This window comes from Mesoplodon bidens (genome assembly GCF_964165515.1).
Source record: "Mesoplodon bidens genome assembly, chromosome: 10".
Lineage (NCBI taxonomy): Eukaryota > Metazoa > Chordata > Mammalia > Artiodactyla > Ziphiidae > Mesoplodon > Mesoplodon bidens.
In genome coordinates, this window is record NC_138172.1 from 7789785 (window position 1) to 7813489 (window position 23705).

Genomic DNA, 23705 nt, shown 5'->3' on the forward strand with positions numbered 1-23705 from the left:
GCCACAACTACTGAGCCTGTGCTCTACAGCCTGCGAGCCACAACAACTGAGCCCACATGCCACAACTACTAAGTCCATGCGCCTAGAGACCGTGATCCGCAACAAGAGAAGCCATCGCAATGAGAAACCCATGCACAGGAACAAAGACCCAATGCAGCCAAAACAGTTAAAAAAAAAAAAAAAAAAAAGGCACCTCAGAATGAAACAATGGCCTAATTAAACTCAGATGCCAAGATAATATAAAACTGAGCACACACAGTACTGCTCACAGTAGTCTCCCTCCCACCTTTTGGTGGCCTCCGTCCATTTGCACAGATGTGGTCAGCACCATCTGTTTTAACCGACTCTCACGGAGCTCACTCCAGCAGCTCTAAAAGCCTTGAAACTGCATTTGATTCTCCCAGGCTGAATCCTTCCATTCAGCAAACTCTCCACAAAACTGAGGGAGAGAACATGCCAGCATTTCCCTCTTAGAGGCTCTGGGCAGTCTTATCATGTGAAGGAAGGCACCTTTTTCTTGTTAGGCTAGCTGGTGCTTTATTTTCCTGGGTCCCCTACTCAAAGAACCAATTCAGTTTCTGTTCTCAGTGGTTCCTGTTTTTATTTTTGTTATCTCTTGGCCTCAGAATCTTTCCCTTACTGTGCTAAGCACTGGGCTGTGTCAGGCACCTGATACTCATATTTGAATGAATGAAAGTGAGCTTGTGTATTTATGTCTGTCTTGTGGGACTGAGCCCTTAACCTGTGGGATCTAATGCTATCTGCAGAACACAAGGCTGGCGTCTGAAAGTTAGTGGAATGGGAGAACAACTCCCCCACCCTACGCTCACACACGAGTTGGAATTAGCAAGTGCAGAACTTTAACCACTGTCTCCCAATGCTTCACCTGTACTTGCCCTAATTCTGGCCTTCGTTACACTGTCATTGCTCAATGATTGGTCTGTGTTACCCACCAGATCTAAAGGTAGGGACTTCATCTCTCTGGTAGGGCCTCCAACTAGACCCCTGGGGTCTGCCTCATGGCAGCAGTTTGCCTCATTGACAAACTCAGGCCTTTGTCGTTCAGAGATCCCCATCCAGGCTTCTATTCTCAGATACGGGCTCAACTGGGGAGGTTGGTTAAGAGGACCAAACCACTTCCTGAATCCAGTTCTACCCTGTGTAACTCGGTCTAATTAGTGTCATATTAACACCAAGTCCAGGCATGTGTAAAGAAGCAAAAAGTTCTACTTCTTCCCACCTGAACATGCACATACTCCCTTCTCTTTAACAGGCATCGCCCACTCAGTATCACTTTGAGGCCCTGCAAGAAGTGAAAAGTAAAAACAAACTCCACGGGACTTCCCTGGTGGCAGAGTGGATAAGACGCCGTGCTCCCAATGCAGGGGGCCTGGGATCGATCCCTGGTCAGTGAACTAGATGCCACATGCGTGCCACAACTAAGAGTTCACAAGCCACAACTACGGAGCCCACCTGCCGCAACTAAGGAGCCCACGTGCCACAACTAAGACCCGGCACAACCAAATAATAAATAAAAACAAACAGGGCTTCCCTGGTGGCGCAGTGGTTGAGAGTCCGCCTGCCGATGCAGGGGACACGGGTTCGTGCCCCAGTCCAGGAAGATCCCACATGCCGTGGAGCGGCTGGGCCCGTGAGCCATGGCCGCTGAGCCTGCGCGTCCGGAGCCTGTGCTCCGCAACGGGAGAGGCCACAACAGTGAGAGGCCCGCGTACCGCAAAAAAAAAAAAAAAACCCACAAACAAACAAACAAACAAACAAAAACTCCACAGCTCCTCTAGGGTTAGGGATATACTGCAGTGGCCCTAGCCTGGGCGGCTAGACCCCGCTAGGCAAGATGGGAGCGCCGTGGTGGTGACAGAAAGAAGAGGCAGTCATACAAGTGCTCTGATCTACATTCCTTTTCCCAATACATTCTTTTCTCTCAGTGCACCCCACCACGACCTCATTACAGGGCACACTTATAGGTCTCCCATTTTACTCCTCCGCTTGAAAGGCTTCTCTGGCTCCCTGCGGTTCCCAGGCTAGAGCAAAGGTGAGACTCATCTAGGGAGCTCTCTGAGGCACAGATTCTGGAAACTGTGATTCAGGGGCCCTGGAATCTGTGATTTCAATGAGTGCTCAGGGGGTACTAGTGCAATAACCACTAACACCCACAAGTCCACACGCCTGATGATCAAGACCATATACAAGCTGGTCCCTAACAAAGGACATTTCAGGGACACTCCAACTCATCCTTCCAAATCCAGCTGAAAGGTCTCCCCAAACACACACCAGGCAGAATCCATCCACCCTTCTCCCCAGTTCGTCTACAGCAGTGCTTCTCAAACCTCCATGTGCGTACGAATCACTGGGCCATCTTGTTATGCTGTGATTTTGATTCAGTGGCTCTGGAGCCCAAGACTCAGAACCTCTAGCCATTCCTGGGTGCGCTGACGGGCGCGCTGTGGGCAGCGATGGCCACTGCACTTTGCAGCACGCCTCTACCACAGCACTCATCATCACAGTGCTTCCACGGGGCCAGGCTTGCACGGATATTGCTGGCAACAGCTCCTGGAATTCCCTTAAAATCAACAGCAAGCAGGGAGCCTAGGGGAACAAACTTTGAGATCAACAAAAAGCACTTCCTAGAGCATCAGTGATTATGTATGAGTGTCAAACAACCGCGACCATTTACTGACTGCCTATGGGCTGCACCCTGTGCTGGGTGCTCTGTGTCTGCTCTGGTGTGAACTGTTACCACATGCAAAGCACTCGGGCCTTGGGAGGCCCTCAATAAATGGTAGCTCTTATTTCTAATTCTTACAGCACACACATCAGGCTTTGGAATAATCCTGTTTATCAGCAGGAACTGCAAAAGCCACTTTTCTAAATAGAGGTAGAAACTGATGAGGAAACTAAGAGACGAAGAGGTTCAGTACCTTGCCCAAGTTAGTTACAGAGCCAGCAAGCAGGGCAGCCAGCACGTACGCTGACCTCAGGCTCTTAAGCTCTACATACGGTAAGTGCCCTTCCACATGTCGACAAAGCATACCTCCCACTTGCTCTCTTAAAAAAAAAGAAAAATACAGAACAAAAACCACCGACGTTCAGAGAGGTGAGCTGTGAAGTCAGCTGTCTCAGGACAATGAGCTACAGGGTAGGAGTAAAACAGGAGGCCAGAGCTGTGACTCCCAACCCCTCCTTCTACGCTGTGCTACTCTGCCAGTCTAAGATGTGAAACCCTGAAGAAAACAAAGATGCCAATGAGGCTTGACACCTGGGAAAAGTGAGCCTGCCCCACCCAGCTGCAGACTTTCCTAACCCTGGAGATGAGCTGTCAAGTCCTTCCCAGATGGGCACGCTTTGGTTACATGATGCTCACGTGTCTTTCTCCTTCTCAGAACTCTCATACTCCAGGAACACGATGTGCTGGGGGTAGTGGCCGCAGATATCCCCATTCACATTTTGGATCACGCTGTAACAGTAGTCTCGGCCAAACAGCTCCAGACACCTCTTCTCAATGCGCTCAACCTGCACAGAGGAGGAGATCTGAGCATAAAGAAGATTCTGGGATTCTGAGAATTAGGCGGTTCCTGACCTGGAGAGGTCTCTGGGAATGACAGTGTGCCTCTGATTATCATTCAATACCAGGAAAAGACATCTTGCTAGATCACAGGCCCTAAACGTGTGGTTCATGAACCCACATGGTAAACTTTGGGAGAGACTCTGAACCCCTCAATGTGGTGGTGAAACTGTGTATGTTAAGCATTTGAAGAGAGGTTGACACCTTTCATTAGATTCTCAAAGGGGTCCACAATCCATAAAATATTAAGAACCCCTGCTCTAAGTTACTTTATTTTATTTTTAATATATTTATTTATTTATTTATTTATTTTGGCTGCACTGGGTCTTTGCTGGAGCACACGGGTTTTGTCTAGCTGGGGCGAGCAGGGGCTATTCTTTGTTGCAGTGCGCGGGCTTCTCATTGCGGTGGCTGCTCTTGTTGCACAGCACAGGCTTCAGTAGTTGTGGCTCGCGGGCTCTAGAGTGCAGGCTCAGTAGTTGTGGCGCACGCGCTTAGTTGCTCCGCGGCACGTGGGATCTTCCCGGACCAGGGCTCGAACCCCTGTCCCCTGCATGGGCAGGCAGATTCTTAACCACTGTGCCACCAGGGAAGTCCCTCTCTAGGTTACTTTAACTGGCACTAATCCATTATCTTCCTTTGGCTCCAGATTCTTCCCCATTCTCCAGCCACAGACCAGTACCTAGAAGCTCTAGTTAGTGTAATGAGTAAAAGATGCAGACAAAGCTGTCTCCTTACACGCAATCTGCTTATGAAATAGAAGGAACAGCTCCCTTAAAATTGCTCTTGTTTTGCTCAGTTCAGCGAAAGACCCACCAGAAGAACGACATAAAACCTGTAACATCTCAAGAAGTCTGCAAAAGATCAGAAGTTTAGGGCCAGGTGGAGTGAGTCAAGTCTAACTTTTTACAACCCTAATCTTCAGGGGTGTGTAAGAAGGAAGAGGGGCCCAGCAAAACTGACCCTCTAGCCACCCAAAAGGCCAATGTGGAGGGAAAAACTCACAAGAATGAGAAATCCTCAAATTTCAAGGGGCATGAGTATCATTAAGAAGCCTATTAGAAAATACAAATTCCAGATTCCCACCCTCAGAAATTGTAACTCAGTAGGACTGGGTGGGATCAAGGAACCTTTATTTTTAACAAACACCCCAGATGATGCTGAAACAGGTGGTCCTCAGGCTAAGCTCTGAAAAATACTCGGTCATTTGGAGAGTGGGGGAGACCCATCATTACTGAAGTCTTCCCTGCATTACTTCAGATTAGCAGATGCCAAGTGCAGTAAGTCCTAGCATAGGTAACCCCTGAAGCCAAACCAGAGTTTACAGGTAACCCCTGAAGCCAAACCAGAGTTTTCATGGCCTGGGAAGGAACAGAATTCCATTGGAAAACCTGATGCTAAACCTGCCAAAACCACGTGGGGAATGAAAGATGGCAGGGTCGGCAAGATTCCCATCAGACTGCCAGGCAATGCCTAAGATGGGAATGGCCTGACCAGACTGGAAGCCTTCCAGGTCTGGCAATAAGGAGACTGAAGGGAATCCCGAAAGTAGAAAAAAAGAGAAACTAAGACTTGCTTTGACAAAGGAACAGAGGGAGTATGAGTTGCCTTCCTGCTTTATGGGGGAAGGAAAGGGATGGGCCTAATTCTAGTCATGCTGAGACTATACAAGGGGGCAACACACTCGGTTTATCTCTTGGCTCCATTCTGCCCCACCCCTCCAGCCCCTTCACTCTGATCTCTGACCTGGATAAATCCTCTACACTTCAAAAGATCTAGACATGAGGGGTTCTGTCCCCAACCCTAATGCATGGGAACAACCCTTCTCAGCTTCTCTAATCTCTGAACAAGGCCACTCAGCGATCATCTTTGACCTCCAAACCCTTTTGTCTCAAACCGAAACGTCGTCCTTCCTTGGCTTGGCTCGTTCTGAGCCCAGTTCCTCCTTTTCGGTTTTTAAACCCGACCCTTACTCTCCGGGTCCAGACACTGGGCACTTCCCTCTCTCTGTCCTATGACCCCTGACCTCAGCAACGTCGCAAACCAGGGACCTTCTCTTTCTGCTCATCGCGCCTCCGGACTCACCTTAGAGCCTCCCGTCCCGCTGCAGTCCTTGGCCCGGTACTGAGTCCGGGAGAACTCCTCCAGCAGCTCCCCGAGCCCCGGCTCCTGCGGCTGTGGGGTGCCTGAAGAAGCCGAGGACCCCGCTGAGGCGGCGGCAGCGGCCCGAGCGCCGGCCATGACCCAGCCCCGCGTCCCTTTCAGCGCCCTGCGTCGCCCTCAGCGCGGGCCAGCCCGGCCCATGGCACCTGGAGGAACTGACTCCCAGCCCTGAACCTCCGGAGCCGCCTCAACCGCCTCAGCCGCCTCCTTCGCTTTCCACTTCCGGCCCCGCCCCACCCAGCCGGATGTTTACTCCAGAGCTGGCCAGTCGGAGCCCAGGACTCGCGCCCTGCCCCACGATTACCTGCCCACCCCCGACGCGGAGCGGTCCAAGTGGTCTCCGGAGAGGGGACCGCGGCCGCTCTCAGAAACCTCGTGGTCCGCCCCACCGGGTTTCCCCTGGGAAGCCAGGCTAAACCATTGGGGCTGCGGGGGGGATACAGCGCGGGACTACGGGGAAGGAACCACGGGAAAGGACCAGCCGAAGAGTGGAATAAACCATTAACAGGGAGAGGAGGCGGGAACTCTCGGAGGCACCTAATTAGGGTTGGCAACCATAGTAATGACAATAAGTAATAATAAAACAGCATTTCGTAAGGCACTTTGCTTGCATTGCTGCTCACAGCCGTCCCTCTGATTATAGTGCTGCAATAGTCAACCCGCTTTATTGAAGTAACCGCGGGTCATGACTGGCTTGAAATTCTGTGATTAAAAAGACCCATGTTATTTTTCTTTTTTTCTTAATGGAGTATGTCAAACATTCACAGAAATGGAGAGAATAGTATAATGAACTCTCATGTGTCCATTAGCTTGTTTCAATAATCATCAACATACACCAATCTATCTTGTTTCATCAATCTTTGCCCCATCCAATAGTATTATTTTAAAGCACATCTCATTATTTAATCTGTGAATACTTCAGTATTAATCTTCTAACAGATTAGTATTGTTAAAAAATGATTAAGGAAGAGAATTTAGGTGTTAAACATACTTTAACACTTCATGAAGCCACCACTGTTTGTTCCCAGGGGTCCAAAGAACTGCAACGTGGGACTGAAGGCAGGACACTTTTATAGGATAAAGAATAAGAAACAAGGAAAAATGTGAATTCCCTGGCGGTGCATTGGTTAGGACTCCTCTGCGCTTTCACTGCTGAGGACCTAGGTTCAGTCCCTGGTCAGGGAACTAAGATCCCTGCAAGCCACCTGGCGGCCAAAAAAAAAAAAAAAAAAAAGAACATGGAAGAGAAAAATAGAAAATGAATAAAGAACAAGGAAGTAATTAGAAAGCCCAGAGTTTGGGGATTGGCTGACTAGATATACTGTGTTTCTGGTCAAGCAGAACATTTACAAAGACACCAAAGTTACTAAGTTTTGCTCTCTTGCTGTGGCACTCTGGGCAGGAGTGGCTCCATCTCTGGCCTAGAAATTTATTTCAGTAATTCTCCCTTTTTTCATCCTCTTGACCATTCAAGAGGTTTGCTCAAAAATATCAGTACTAACATGACCCTCAGTCACCATTGCCTCTTCTGCTCTCAGTGTAGCATTCACAAGAGGTGATGTCAGGCTTGTATTCTTGGCCCTGGTTCCGTTCTTCTGTTCTCTTTTGTCACTTCAGTCAGAGAGAGACGATGTGTTGGCTGGTCAGTGGCTGCCCACATGCCTTTAAAACTTCTGAGAGAACCCAGCTTATCAGGGAGACAATAATAATTACTAGCAACAAAACAATGTCCATGGTTTGGAGAGTACTCCTGAGCCAGGGTCCCCATGATCCAAACCAGCTAGAAAACTGGGGACACTGCTTTAAGCCAGTTGGCCTGTTTATGTATTTCATGTAACTATGTCTCCCCTCCCCAGAAATGTTTATGCAGCGAGCTTGTTCCATTGAAACTGAGGTGTTATAAATCAGGGAGAAGTTTGTGACAGGAAGAAAGAACTACAGGATCACCAGCATCCAAGCCAGTCCAACAGTCAGTTGACCCTACTTTGCAATGGTCTGAGGTAGGTGAACAGTTATCTTTCCAGGCTAGAGCAAGCCAAAAGGTGGAGAAGAGAATAATAAAGACCTTCATGATGTAAGAATTAGGAAAAGGATGGTCAGAGAAGGAAGAACGGAAGGAAATGCTCTTAATCGGACTTCTTGGGAGGAAACAGTCTACCTCAGTGTTGCCTAGTTCTCTTCCTAGTCAATTGGATTTTGAGGTCTTTGGCATTTAAACAGGCCCAGATGTCAGGTGGGGTCTTCTTCAGTTGTGAAACACGTACCCAAATTTTTTTGTTTGTTTATTTTAAAGTTGGCTCTTTTATTTTGTTATATATATTTTTATATTTATTTATTTATTTGGCTGCGCCGGGTCTCAGTTGTGGCACATGGGATCTTCGCTGTCACGTGCAGGATCTTCGTTGCAGCATGCAGTATTTTCTAGTTGCAGCATGCGAACTCCTAGTTGTGGAACGTGGGATCTAGCTCCCGGACCAGGGATCGAACCTGGGCCCCCTGCAATGGGACCACGTAGTCGTAGACCCTGGACCACAAGGGAAGTCCCTGTACCCAAGTTTTCACACCTTGTAATTCGACAGCGATGTTAGTGGTCAAGAACACTTGGTAGGGTCCTTTCCAGGAATCTCACTTTTGCAAAAGCATCAAAGTAAAACAATAATTGTCTGTAAATGACAACAAACTTTAAAATGGCCATGGTTGGAGATCTGATGAGAGTTCATTATAATGGAATTGACAAGGAAATTTGGTTATTTCTGTGACACCCAACATTTTTAATATGATAACTAGGAATCTGGGAAGCTGAGGCCCATTGGGTAGCTAGCAGGGCACAGGACTGAGCTGAAAAGCCATATTTCCCTGTTAACATCCTGTGCTCATGCCGAGGGGGCAATGGTGGCTTCCTGTATCCTCCTGCACACTGGACAGAAGATGTCCCTGATTGGACTGGGCACCTGGAAGAGCAAGCCTGGCCAGGTAAAAACAGTTATTAAGTATGCCTTGAGTATAGGCTACCGCCACATTGACTGTGCTATCTACAGCAACGAGACTGAGATTGGGGAAGCCCTGAAGGAGGATGTGGGACCTGGCAAGTTGGTGCCTCAGGAGGAGCTGTTTGTGACTTCCTAGCTGTGGAACATGAATCACCACCCTGAGGATGTGGAGCCTGCCCTCCGGAAGACACTCGCTGACCTCCAGCTGGAGTATTTGGACCTGTACCTGATGCACTGACCTTATGCCTTTGAACGGGCAGACAACCCCTTTCCTAAGAATGCTGATGGGACTATATGCTATGACTCCACCCACTACAAGGAGACTTGGAAGGCTCTGGAGGCACTGGTGGCTAAGGGGCTGGTGCGGGCACTGGGCCTGTCCAACTTCAGCAGTCAGCAGATCGATGATGTGCTCAGTGTGGCCTCTGTGCGCCCAGCTGTCCTGCAGGTGGAATGCCACCCATACCTGGCTCAGAATGAGCTGATTGCCCACTGCCAAGCACGCGGCCTGGAGGTGACTGCTTATAGCCCTCTGGGCTCCTCTGAGCATGCTTGGCGTGATCCTGATGAGCCTGTCCTGCTTGAGGAGCCAGTGGTCCTGGCACTGGCTGAAAATCATGGCCGGTCTCCAGCTCAGATCTTGCTCAGGTGGCAGGTCCAGCAGAAAGTGAGCTGCATCCCCAAGAGTGTCACACCTTCCCATATCCTTCAGAACATCCAGGTGTTTGACTTCACCTTTAGCGTGGAGGAGATGAAGCAGCTGGATGCCCTGAATAAAAATTTGCTATTCATCGTGCCCATGCTTACGGTGGATGGGAAGAGGGTCCCGAGAGATGCAGGTCACCCCCTTCAATGACCCATATTGAGACCACAGCTTCCTGGCTTCCTTTTCATCTCTCCAACTATAATGTCCTGCCATCTCCAGAAAGGAGTTAATAAAGCCATTGGAGTATCCATCCAAAAAAAAAAGACGATAACTAGGATTATAACTTGTAACATTATACCATGCGTATCAGATTTTTAGGAATTTTATATAAGTTCTGGAACACTTATGTTAATAACATACCCACACAAAGATAAGCTAAAGTTAAACATCACTTCTTTTTTTTTTTTTTTTTTTTTTTTTTTTTTGCGGTATGCGGGCCTCTCACTGTTGTGGCCTCTACCATTGCGGAGCACAGGCTCCGGACGCGCAGGCTCAGCGGCCATGGCTCACGGGCCCAGCCGCTCCAGGGCATGTGGGATCTTCCCGGACCGGGGCACGAACCCGTGTCCCCTGCATCGGCAGGCGGACTCTCAACCACTGCGCCACCAGGGAAGCCCTAAACATCACTTCTTATTTGGCAATGTTTTCTTTGTAATTTAACATATCAAATAAGCCTAATTAGCTTCACATTTCTCTTTTTATAAGGAGAGAGAACAAATATACTAGGGGTCCTTTGGAAAAATCCCAAAGTTGGCCCCAGGTCAAAAACAACTTCATTTAGAATTGGATTTTGGGGGGTTCCCTGGTGGTGCAGTGGTTAAGAATCTGCCTGCCAATGAAGGGGACACAGGTTCGAGCCCTGGTCCCACATGCTGCAGAGCAAGTAAGCCCATGAGCCACAACTACTGAGCCTGCGCTCTAAAGCCCATGAGCCACAACTACTGAGTCGCGTGTCACAACTGCTGAAGCCCACGTGCCTAGAGCCCGTGCTCTGCAACAAAGAGAAGCCACCGCAATGAAAAGCCCGCGCACCACAAAGAAGAGTAGCCCCCGCTCACAGCAACTAGAGAAAGCCCGCACGCAGCAACAAAGACCCAACACAGCCAAAAATAAATAAATAAAATTTAAAAAAATTGGATATATTAAAAAAAAAGAAAGAATTTGATTTTGGGGAAGTTTGTCAAAAATATCCATTTAAGGGACCTCCTTGGTGGCCCAGTGGGTAAGACTCTGCGCTCCCAATGCAGGCGGCCCGGGTTTGATCCCTGGTCAGGGAACTAGATCTCGCATGCATGCCACAACTAAGAGCCCGCATGCAGCAACTAAGACCCAGAGCAGCCAAAATAAATAAATAAGTAAATAAATATTTTTTAAAAATATCCATTTAACCAAAGTGACAAGTGAAGACTTCAAAGGCAAGTACAGAAAGTTACATAGTTGTAAAAACCCCAAACCCTTAGCTTTTTTAAGATTCAGGGTTTTCTATTCGCAGATTAAATGTCTTAAAAAATATGACTAGGCTTTTGAGAAAAAAATAAAACTGAAAATCTTGAAAACCTCGATATATCAGAAGTGTTTATTTTTTGGAATTGTTACCGAGTCCAAGCACGCTCTGCTCACCGCCCAACAGGGCAATGAATCGCAGATGAGGTGTTGCGGCAGGGAATAGGACTTTATCAGGAAAGCCGGCAGATGGAGAAGATGGCAGACTAGTGTCTCTGAGAAATCATCTTATCAGGGTTTGGATGCCAGTTTCTTTTATAGAATCAGAGAGGGAGAGGCGGAGAGGAAGTAAAGTAAAAGGGCCATCAGTCTTGCAAAACATCTCCTGGAATGACCAGCCTCGGTGAGGGGATGGGTGGGCAGGGTTCCCTGCGGCAGGCCATTCTGTATGATTATAATAACAAAAGCAACGGAAAGGAAAGGTTAAAGAAACAGATCCAACATGGAGTACAATTTAGCTCTTCCCTGTTACAATTTCCCACTGTCAATGTCCATTCCACAATCTTGTGGAAAAAAGGGGTGACAAAGTTCTAACTGCTCAGGCAGATGGATCTTTCTGGGAGTGTCCACCATCGGTGTCAGTGTTCCAGATATTGAGATTTGTCTTTTGTTCCGCTTTGGAAGTGTCTACTTGACACCTGTAGACTTAAAAATATTCACAACCTAAAAGTTGAGAGTTGTCAGGAATTTTGAGGGCTTCAAGCCCAGGAGGCTGCATCTCAAGTTAAGAAATTTAGCATTTTTCTATGTATGGGAAGATGCTAGAGTCTGGGCTCACTGAAATAATTTCTTTGATATGCACCACAGCCCAGATGGGGCCTGTATTCTGTATTTTCACATCCTGCGTTTCCTCAGGGCTCACCATAGGGAGTGGCTGCAGTCAGATGGCTGCTAGATGGCAGGTATTCTTATCCTTCCTGAGTTTCCTCAGTGTTCACCGGCTCACACTAGGGGGTTGCAATCGCTGATGGTTGATCCTCTCCTCTTGGTCAGGAATTTGACCAATATTTGGGAGACATTTCATGATCAAATTTTGTCCCACGGTGCTGGGAGGCTCATCCCAGGTCAGTCGAAAATTCTTGATATGCCACTTCAGGTGCTAATTTTTGGATTAGGCCCTATTGATAATTAAAGATTCTCTGGATCCTCTGTCTAATTATGATCCAGGAGACATTTTCCCTTGTTGCTTCGTCCCATACCCAGAATCACATTATTACAATTATTTTTATGTTATAAAAGTGATCTATTTCCTTAAGATGTTTAGCCATAGAAGTTTTGTTGGAGGCCTGGTTACACACTGGGTACTGCAAGAGACAACAATCTTATAAAATAGGATATAAGTAACAGCTAGTAACATTGACAAAGACATAGTGCAGCAGGGAGACATAAAGCACAAACAATGTGGAAATAAAGAACAAATTAAAACAATGATTAGCATAATATCAAGTCCACAGGAGAACCAGCTGGAGACAACAAATTTTGTCAGGATCAGGTAGAGAGAAAAAGATAAATGTTTCATCTTTGTTTAAAAAGGCATACTTTATCAACTTGTAGGTCATAGCATAAGGTTATAGCATAAAAGTTTTTTCCTAAAAACAAAGATTAAAGTCAATATATTTCCTAAAGGCATAAAGTTATAAATCATATTTACCAGTTCACTCAGTCCCATGTAATTAATTCCCATTGATCGGGATGAAATAATCAGGTTTCCCATTAGTTTTGTCATTTGTTACCCAGTCCAGTGATATTATCTAAAGGCTATAAGAAACTTATATTTGTTAAAAAGTTCCTTTTTATCAGTCTTCTTGAAAAATCTTCATTTTGTAAAAGCATCAGGACAAAAAACAAAATAGCATGGTTAAAAATTTGAGTACAATGCGATTAGCAGAATTCTTGGATATAACATTTTAGAATAACTAGTATTATGATTGTTAACATATCAGGACATATCAGATATTAGGAATTCCGTATAAATTTTGGAATATCTATATAAATGACATTTATCCGTACACTATAATCTAAGGTTCATCTCCAATCACTTTACGATGTTTCTGAAGTAACTTAACATACCAAATAAACTTAGTTTGACATCTCTCTCTGAGATGTCTCAGAGATGTTCTTTCGAAGTATCCAGAGTCAGCTGGAGGCTAAAAAGCTTTAGTCAGATTTTGATATTTGGGAAGTTTGTTAAAAATATCAAAAAGGTTTTACAACACAACAGGATCGTAGGTTATTGTGAAACAGTACCTATTCATTTAACCAAAGTCACAAAATGATGAAACAAAAACAAATACGGAGCACCTAAGGGCACAGAAACTCATTTAATCTGTTATCAAAAGGAGCACTTCTAACAGAGAGAGAGATCAAATTTCAGTCTTGTATTAGCTTACTTAACGAAATCCATTTACTTATTTAACTTCAATCTAAATTCAGTTAATCCTGACCATGTACAAAACTTTCTTAGTAAAATGTAATTCCATTCCTCATACCTTCTTAACTGAAAACACACATTCTACCATACTGAAATGTTTTATTATTTTCAGTAGCTTTAATTCTATATTTAAATTAGAATCTCCGACTCTTAAAAACCTTAATTTCTAGTGACAATCAAGAGGCAAGTAATACTTATCAAATCTGGAGAAACTATTTTAGATGATTTTTAGAACATAATTATTCTTAGAGTTTACCTAAAAGCTCTTATCTCATTTATATTTACTTTAAAGTTTCATCATATCAAGTTATTTTTCTTGCTGACAAATTTGCAACAGATATAACAAGATTTCATTTAGCTTCTATTAAACCTAGGTGCAGTGAAAGTACTATACTTAATGTTGATGGCTCTAAAGACATGTCTATATTAATTAGAGCAACAAACTTAAACATTAATACCAGGTATTAATTTAATACTAAATATTTCCTGGTTCACGTGAAACTGAAACTCATTTACCTTAATTTCTCTTGTATTTAGAATTGTTTGGTTTGTAAGCCTATTAAATAAGGCTCATTTACAGATTAACCTCAGCAAGGTTATCCAAGACAAAAACACATACAAACATACAAACAGAGAGACATCATAGTTCTCATTTCAAAATTTCAGCCCTGAGTCAGGTACAGCAGTGTAAAACCCATCAGTTTACAAAAGAGGTTGGATTAAAGTGGGTTTCTGGCAGATGTAACAAATCAAGCTCATTTGTCTAGATGGCTAAACCCTTTCTACAAATATTTATGGTAAACAAGTCAAGTTCTAAATTACTGTACCCTCTTTCACAAAATTTGCATTTTAAAAAGATGGCAGAGATAAGGGTTTCTGAGAAGACCAGATAGGACATTTGTATCTCAAAGGTACAGGCAAGTTTCTCTTTCTCGTAGGATGACTTTGTTTCCCCTTTGTTTAATATTTACAAGCCTCTTAAGATTACTCATATTTATTAGAAAATCAATCAACTTGTTCCCCACTGTCAATTTTACCTCGGGCTCCTGTGGGGAAATCAGGGTCTGACGCCTCAAGTCCGAGGGAGTCCCCTGGCCTCTTACAGGATACTGGGGCAAGGGAAATTGCCCTGCTGCAGAAGTGGCCCCCAGTCCAAATTGGGTGCCCTGGATGATACTAGATTTAGAAATGTTCTGCAAGAGAGCAGGGAAAAGAGATGAAATTCCATATGTAGGAGCATCTATGCTATTGCATCAGGAGGAAAAGGAGTCAGAGGACTGCCACCTTATAGTGCCGTGATCTGAAAGGAAACCCAAGAGGGAGAGGGAGAAAATGAGAGTGGGGACATGTTATTTCAAAACTTAGCCCCCACCCATGCCTATCCAGCTCCCCCAGTGGCCGAGCAGGCTACGCTGGCAGTTGTTCCAATGTCCCCCGCTCCATGCTGCCAACATATTCACTGTCTCCTGTTTCCCCTACCCATTGGGATCAAATAGAAGTTAATGTGGTAACACCCGGGGCACAGCAACCTGGTTTAGTATCACCATCTAAATCACCAAGGGCAGGTCCCCATATGGTATCATTTATATGTGGAACCTAAAATATGACAGGGGCGTTCCTGGTGGTGCAGTGGTTAAGAATGCACCTACCAATGCAGGGGACACGGGTTCGAGCCCTGGTCCGGGAAGATACCCAATGCCGCAGGGCAACTAAGCCCGAGAGCCACAACTACTGAGCCTGTGCTCTAGAGCCTGTGAGCCACAACTACTGAGCCTGCGTGCCACAACTACTGAAGTCCATGCACCTAGAGCCCGTGCTCTGCAACAAGAGAAGTCATCTCAATGAGAAGCCCGCGCACTGCAGTGAAGAGCAGCTCTCGCTCGCCGCAACTAGGGAAAGCCCGCATGCAGCAAAGAAGACCCAAAGCAGCCAAAAATAAATAAATAAAAATAAATAAATAAATAAATAAAATTTATATATAAAAAAAGATACCATGGACATTTAAAAAAAATAAATGATGTCATATGGTATTTGTCTTTCTCCTTCTGACTTACTTCACTTAGTATGATAAACTCTAGTTGCATCTATGTTGCTGCAAATGGTATCCAATTGTATATATATTCCATTGCATATATGTACCACATCTTTATCCATTCGTCTGTTGATGGACATTTAGGTTGTTTCTGTGTCTTGGTTTTCGTGAATAGTGCTGCTATAAACATATGGGTGCATGTATCTTTTTGCATTATAGTTTTGTCAGGATACATGCCCAGGAGTGGGATTGCTAGATCATATGGTAATTCTATTTTTAGTTTTCTTTTTTTTTTCTCCCTTTTATTGGCTGTGCCACACGGCATGAAGGATCTTAGTTCCCTGACTAGGGATGGAACCTGTGCCCCCTGCAGTGGAAGCATGGAGTCTTAACCACTGGACCACCAGGGAAGTCCCATATTTTAAGTTTTCTGAGGAACCTCCATACTATTTTCCACAGTGGCTGCACCAACTTACATTCCCACCAACAGTATAGGAGGAGAACGCTACCACTTTCAATGATTTGTTAATCAATCAACTAATTAACCAAGTTTATATGGAGTGCTACTATGTGCCAGGCACCAGGCAAGGTCTGGGAGTGAGTGGCGGATCCTTGAGCTTTGCTATTCACCATCTTGTAGGGAAGGCAGAGGGTAAACAGCAATCCAGTGGGTGGAATTCCGAGGAAGAGCAATTTAGATGCTCTGGCAAAATTTGCTCTTCTGGAATCTCATCTGCAGAAAATCTGAACCAGGAGGCTGAGTTCCCAGTTGGCATCTCTCCCAGGACAGCTGCCTGAATCAGAGAAGGAATTAACTCTTCAGCCAGACTAATATATGCCCTCAATTTAATACTGCTAAATGGTGGGACTTCCCTGGTGGTCCAGTGGTTAAGAATCCACCTTCCAATGCAGGGGACACAGGTTCAATCCCTGGTCGGGGAACTAAAATCCCACATGCCATGGGGCACCTAAGCCTGCACACCGCAACTACTGAGCCCATGCCTCACAACTAGAGAGGAGCCTGCGTGCCGCCACAAAGAGCCTGAGCACCACAACTGAGAACTGACGCAGCCAAAATAAATAAATAAGTAAATAAATATTTTTTTAAAAATTGCCAAATGGTATCCCCAGAAAGATTCTGGGTAGAGTTTCATTATTGCTAATCAAGGGCCTGTCTGGTAGATTATTTAATAACAAGCCCCACTCTCATGACTTCTGACTTCAAGATGGATTTTTTTTTTTTGCTGTACGCGGGCCTCTCACTGTTGCGGCCTCTCCCGTTGTGGAGCACAGGCTCCAGACGCGCAGGCTCAGTGGCCATGGCTCACGGGCCCAGCCGCTCCGCGGCATGAGGGATCTTCCCGGACCGGGGCACGAACCCGTGTCCCCTGCATCGGCAGGCGGACTCTCAACCACTGCGCCACCAGGGAAGCCCCAAGATGGATTTTTTTGGCCCAGTTGAAGCCCAGGAAATTACATTTCTGATTGTCAAGTCTATCCTTACAAATAACTGGGATGAATCCCCAAAGAAAAGTGCATGGACTTTGGAGTCAGGCAGACCTGGCTGTGCTGGGTTTCCAGGATATGTAACCTTGAGCAAGGCACTTTTTTTTTTTTTCTCAGCTGTGCTGCACAGGATCTTTGTTCCTAGACCAGGGATTGAACCCGGGCTGGCAGTGAATGGACAGCTAGGGAATGCCCGAGCAAGGCACTTGTGTTCTCTAAGTCTCAGTTTCCTCATCTGTAAAGTGGGGACACTGGCATCTTTGTCATTGGTCATCAAAAGGATTAAAGGCAATACATATTATACAGACCCAACACGTGGCAGTCAAGAACAAACGTTTTCTTTGTTTTTTCCTTGTTGCACAAAATGACATTCAAATCAGTTGGGCTTTCTAAATAGGTTGGATTTCTTTCTAGAGAGAATGGCAGGGAGGTTAGTCAATATGGCTGGGATTCTTTTTTTTTTTTTCTTTTTATTAGTAAACCAAATTTTATTTTTGGGATTCTTTTAGTTGTATAGCTCTTTGGTCCTTTTTAATTGTTTTTCCAAACCAGGATGATATTTGACACTTCAGAAAAAAATCCAACGTTGGCTGTTTATAGGAATAAGAATTATCCTTCATAGGAATGTAGAAAAGACATTCAGAGAAGAGAAGCAGTGTGAAGTCAAGCCAAGCCCTGGGAACTCATCATGACACATTTACTGGAAATGTCCATCTTATCCATAATTAAACTATAGCTGTTAAGTTTATACTGCAAGTGAGAAAAATAACTATTTTGACTCCTCAATCTTTCTTTAACATAAATTATCACTTTTTTCATAAGGTATCAGCTATAAGGAGGCTTAGTGAAGTTTTGATTTTTTTTGAAAAGAAGTTAATGACCTGGAAGTTTCAACTCACTTGAGTTAAAGACTGACTCACCTCACAGGTCAAGGTGTACACCATGGTCTGCAGCAGGGGTGTACCTGTGTAAAATGGCTGGGATTCTTGGGACAGAGTTTTAAAAAGTAAATTCGTCCTATTTTATTCTAATATAAAAGTAATACTGAATTTCAGCCTATATGGTAGACTGAGTTGGTAACAAACTATCTTTTCTCCCGGTCTACACTCCTAGAACTGTTTGGAAATGTTGCCTACCAACTTGTCCTTTCTTCACCATTGGAAGAGCCCACTTACCACTACAGAGAGTGGGGAATGCTCACATACATTTTTCCAGCCTCTCTTGTGGATATAGGCAGGTTACTGAGTCCTGGCCATTGGGAACTGAGGGAAAGTTTGCAAAGGGATTCTGGGGAAGATTCTCCTCCCTAATAGAAAGAGAGGCATGCATGAGAGGAAAAGCCCCCTTCCTTTACTCTGGGCATGGCCATGTCTGCTGCTGCCATCTTGTGACCATAATAAAGAATATTACAGATGGACTGCAGAGAGGAAGGATGGAAAGTTCTCGGTTCCTTGCTGTCATTGTTGTGTCACAAAGTTAAGTTGAGAATCCTTAATCTTTGCTACAACCATTCATCATTGAGTATTATGTTAGCTATAAATTTGTCATATATGGCATTTATTATGTTGAGGTATGTTCCTTCTATACCAACTCTGTTGAGAGATTTCATCATGAAAGGATGTTGAATTTTGTCAAATGTTTTTTTCTGCATGTATTGAGATGCTTATATGGTTTTTATCTTTCATTCCATTAATATGGTGTATTATATTTATTGGTTTGCATATGTTGAGCCATCCTTGCATCCCAGAGATAAATACCACTTGATCATGATGTATGATCCTTCTAATGAACTGTTGAATTAAGTTTGCTAGTATTTTGTTGAGAATATTTGCGTCTGTATTCATCAGGGATATTGGTTTGTAATTTTCTTTTCTTGGAGTATCCTGATCTAGCTTTGGTATCAGGGTAATGCTGTCCTCATAAAATGAGTTTGGTAGTATTCCCTCCCTTTCAATTTTTTGGAAGAGTTTGAAAAGGATGGGCATTGACTCTTCCTTAAGTGTTTGGTAGAATTTACCCATAAAGGCACCTGGTCCTGGGTTTTTCTTTGTTGGGACATTTTTGAATACTTATTCAATCTCCTTACTATTGGTCTGTTCAGATTTTCTATTTCTTCATCATTCAGTCTTGGCAGGTTATATGTTTCTAGGAATTTATCCATTCTTTCTTTTTTTTAAAAAATTTTTAGTTTATTTATTTGGTTGCACCGAATCTTAGTTGCAGCAGGCGAGCTCCTTAGTTGCGGCTTGTGGGCTCCTTAGTTGTGGCTTGCCTGCTCCTTAGTTGCAGCACGCGAGCTCCTTAGCTGTGGAATGCAAACTCTTAGTTGCGGCACGAATGTGGGATCTAGTTTCCTGACCAGGGATCGAACCCCGGCCCCCTACATTGGGAGCGCAGAGTCTTAGCCACTGGACCATCAGGGAAATCCCTATGCACAAGTTTCTGTGTGTACATATGCTTTCATTTCTCTTAGGAAGACCTTGAGCTTGGAACACATGGAGAGCACTCACTTGCCCCAAAATTAAGCTAAACTATGTATGTTTACGGTATGTAAACTCCAGATGGTCAGGTTAGAACAAATGTGGGAATGTGTTTCTATGGAATCTGCTAGTCTTTGGGAGTTTCCTAGGAGCATTCACCTCTGCTTCTTATAGCCTTCCTATGTCTCAGATTTGAGGTCATAACCTAGTCACTGTTCTCCTTTGTGAGGAGTGTAATTGCTGGGTCATATGATAATACTGTGTTTAACATTTTGAGAAACTTCCAAATTTCTTTCCATTTTGTATTCTTTTTTCTTTGGCCACGCTGCACGGCTTGCGGAATCTTAGTTCCCCAACTAAAGATGGAACCCGTGCCCCCTGCAGTGGAACTGCGGAGTCCTAACCGCCGTACTGGCAGGGAATTCCCTCCAGTTTGTACTCCTACCATCCATGTATGAGGGTTCCAATTTCTCCATCCTCATCAACACTTGTTATTTTCTGTCTTTTTAACTTTAGCTACCCTAGACGTTGTGAAGAGGCATCTCAATGTGATTCAGTTGATTTCTGACAAAGGTGCAAAGGTTATTCAAAGGAGAAAAGACAGTCTTTTCAACAAGTAGTGCCAGAACAATTGGATGTACAGATGCAAAAGATGAACCTCACCCTAACCTCTCATCATAAAGAAAAATTAACTCAAAATGGATGATAGACTTATATGTAAAGATTAAAACTATACAACTTCTGAAAGGAAACTTAGAGGAAAATTTTTATTACCTAGATCAAGCACAAATTTCATAGATATTATATAAAAAATATAATCCATAAAATAAAAAATGATAAATTGGCCTTAATCAAAATTAAGAACTTTTGCTCTTCAAAAGATACTGTTAAGAGAATGAAAAGATAAGCTACAAATTAGGAGAAAATATTCACAAAACACATATCTAGGGCTTCCCTGGTGGCGCAGTGGTTGAGAGTCCGCCTGCCAATGCAGGGGACATGGGTTCGTGCCCCGGTCCGGGGAGATCCCACATGCCGTAGAGTGGCTGGGCCTGTGAGCCATGGCCGCTGAGCCTGCGTGTCCGGAGCCTGTGCTCCACAACGGGAGAGGCCACAACAGTGAGAGGCCCGCATACAGCAAAAAAAAAAAAAAAAACAAAAAAAAACAAACACATATCTAACAAAGGATTTGTATCCGTAATATATAAAGAACTCTCAAAACTTTATAATGAGATAACCAACAGCCCAACAGAAAATGGGCAAAAGATTTGAACAGACACTTCACTAGTTAAGCAAATAAGAACATGAGAAGATGCCCAACATCATTAGTCATTAGGGAAATGTAAATTAAAAGCCACTCAAATGCCTCAAATTAAAAAAAAAAGTACCAAGTTCTAGTGCAGGTGAGGAACAACTTGAACACTTATACATTGCTGGTGGGAATGCAATGTGGTACAACCACTCTAGAAAACTGTTTGTCCTTTTCTTATAAAGTTAAATATATACTTACCAGATGACTCAGCAATCTCACTCCTAGGTATTTACCTTAGAGAAGTGACAACTTATATTCATACAAAAACCTATACATGAATGTTTAGAGTAGCCTTATTTATAATTTTCAAAATGTGGAAACAATCCAAATGGCCCTCAACTGGTGAACAGATAGATAAACTACGGTTCATCTATACAATGGATCCCTATGTAGCAACTAAAAGAAACCAACTACTGATACACCCAACAACATGGTTGAATTGCAAATGCATTATGCCAACTTAAAGAAGTTAGACTGAAAACGGTACATACTGCATGATTCCATTTATGTGACATTGTTGAAAAGGCAAAACCCACAGGGAAAGAAAACAAACAAGTCGTGGGAGTTTGGGATTGATATATACACACTATTATATTTAAAATAGATAACCAACAAGAACCTACTGTATAGCACAGGGAACCCTACTTAATATTCTGTAGTAACCTAAATGGGAAAATAATTTGAAAAAGAATATATATATATATATATATATATATATATATATATATATATAAAATTGAATCACTTTGCTGTGCACCTGAAACTAACACAACATTGTAAATCAACTATAGTCCAATATAAAATAAAAATTAAAAATAAAAACTAGGGCTTCCCTGGTGGCGCAGTGGTTGAGAGTCTGCCTGCCGATGCAGGGGACACCCGTTCGTGCCTCGGTCCGGGAAGATCCCACATGCCGCAGAGCACCTGGGCCCGTGAGCCATGGCCGCTGAGCCTGTGCATGTGGAGCCTGTGCTCCACAACGGGAGAGGCCACAACAGTGAGAGGACCGCATACCGCAAAAAAAAAAAATAAATAAAAAAAAAAATAAAAAATAAATAAAAACTAGAAAAAAAAAGAGAACAAGTGGCTATCCAGGGTTCAGGGTGGAGTGAGGAGCCTACATCAGAGGGAAAGTAGGGAATTTTGGGGAGTGATGGAACTGTTCTGTATTATAATTGTGGCAGTGGTCACACACAACTCTATGTGTCTGTCAATACTGAAGTGAATGAATTTTATTGTATCTAAATTATACCTCTGGCCTTGCCTGAATTTCTTGTCTGGCCTCTGATCAATTTCTATTGATTGAGGAAGGCCAAGAACCCTGGTCCGTATCACATGGAGTGAGATATCCAGACCCCCAGGGGATGGACAGCCGCCCAGTCTATCCAGTTTCCATCTATGAGCTGCAACGAAACTAAACTAGATGGCACGTTCTTTACCCTTCACTGTAAACATCTTCAGTCTGTTCTAAAGCGCTGCAGCTCCGGGATACTCGAGTCTCCTGGGTGGTGTTCGCTGATACCCATCCACTGTGGGGTACAGCACACCAAGGTACGTTGCTCCATGTCAGACCACTATGCCCTTTTCCAGGCCACCCCGGTCACTGTCTGTGCAGAGGCATCTTACCAGCAAGCCCGGATATGACGGTTCCCCACGACTGCTCATGCAGTCAAGAGTTGGGAATGTTCTAGAATTGCTTAATTAGGAAAGTTCCTTTCACACTCCAGTGGTGATTTTTGATTGAACTCAGCATGAGTTTTAATCCTCTGGCAATTCTTTCTGGATGAGCCTATACTTTAAAAGATCTATATTGGGGCTTCCCTGGTGGCACAGTGGTTGAGAGTCCGCCTGCCAGTGCAGGGGACGTGGGTTTGTGCCCCGTTCCGGGAAGATCCCACATGCTGTGGAGCAGCTAGGCCTGTGAGCCATGGCCACTGAGCCTGCACATCCGGAGCCTGTGCTCCGCAACGGGAGAGGCCACAACAGTGAGAGGCCCGCGTACCGCAAAAACAAAAAACAAAAACAAAACAAAAAAACAAAACAAAACAAAAGATCTATGTTGGGCCACCAGGCTACTGAAATCCTGTTAATCCTTCAAGGCTCATTTCAAATGCTCCCTGCTCTAGGAAGCCTTCCTGGGTTTACTCTTCCCTCTCAACCAGTTGTGACCTCTCCCTCTGTCACATATTCTCTTAAAGCATCTGGCACTGCCTAGGTACCCCAAAATGCTGATCCCTACTTCCTCACCAGAGCACCTTTTGTATGTCATTTACTGAACTTGTTTTAAACTTGTTTCTCCCAACAATCCTCTGTCTGTCTGTCTCTCTCATAAAAGCAGGAACTGGGTCACTCCTTACACTGTGAAATTTATCCCTAAAATGCCCAATAATGTTCACGATCACACGGCACTGTGATTGACATTTTATCCTCAGAAAATAGAGATGTACAGGGATCCATGGCTCTCCTCAAGTCTTATATGTGAGATTCAAAACCAAGGTCATTGGAGACCTGAAGTTCAGAGCCCTTAAGTTGTAGCATGGTGGCTTTTACCTGGTAGATATACAAGGAAGATGTCATACTGACTTTCCCTATTAGTGATCTGTTACTGTGTGTGCCACTAAAATTGCCTGTTTTCTGTCTATTAATCAATAAAGTGTTTTCTGAACAGCAAAAAAATAAGTAAATAAAATAAGATAAATTATACCTCTGAGACTTCCCTGGTGGTCCAGTGGTTAAGACTCCACCCTTCCACTACAGGGGGCATACGGTTTGATCCCTGGTCGGGGAGCTAAGATTCCGCATGCCACACGGCATGGCCAAAAAATAAAAATAAATAAAAATTAAATAAAAATTAAAAAAAATTATACCTCAATAAAACTGACTTTCAAAAATTATACTTTGGGGAGCTATAACTAGAAGATGGAACTAAAAATATATAGGTAACAACAACAACAAAGATGGAAGAATATGATTCTAAGTTAAAATGTTCTAAGATCCAT

The 23705-nt window shown here is 44.1% G+C and overlaps 1 protein-coding gene and 1 pseudogene across 6 annotated transcripts in view; one reads left to right on the forward strand and one right to left on the reverse strand.

The window, feature by feature from the left end:
* The window catches only part of MTMR14 (myotubularin related protein 14), a 43572-nt gene extending 37612 nt beyond the window's left edge, over positions 1-5960 (reverse strand). For all 5 annotated transcript variants that reach the window (XM_081245011.1, XM_081245009.1, XM_081245010.1 and 2 more), the window contains exons 1-2: positions 5669-5960; positions 3383-3531 (exon numbers count right to left, since the gene is read on the reverse strand). In XM_081245011.1, coding sequence (XP_081101137.1) covers positions 3383-3531; positions 5669-5824 — 305 coding nt within the window. In that variant the 5' untranslated portion in view covers positions 5825-5960. The remainder of the gene's footprint in view (positions 1-3382; positions 3532-5668) is intronic.
* A 2614-nt stretch (positions 5961-8574) lies between these two features.
* On the forward strand, positions 8575-9665 carry LOC308624031 (aldo-keto reductase family 1 member A1-like; annotated as a pseudogene). Its single transcript has one exon. The product of its transcript is annotated as an aldo-keto reductase family 1 member A1-like (transcript).
* The last annotated feature ends 14040 nt before the right edge of the window (positions 9666-23705 follow it).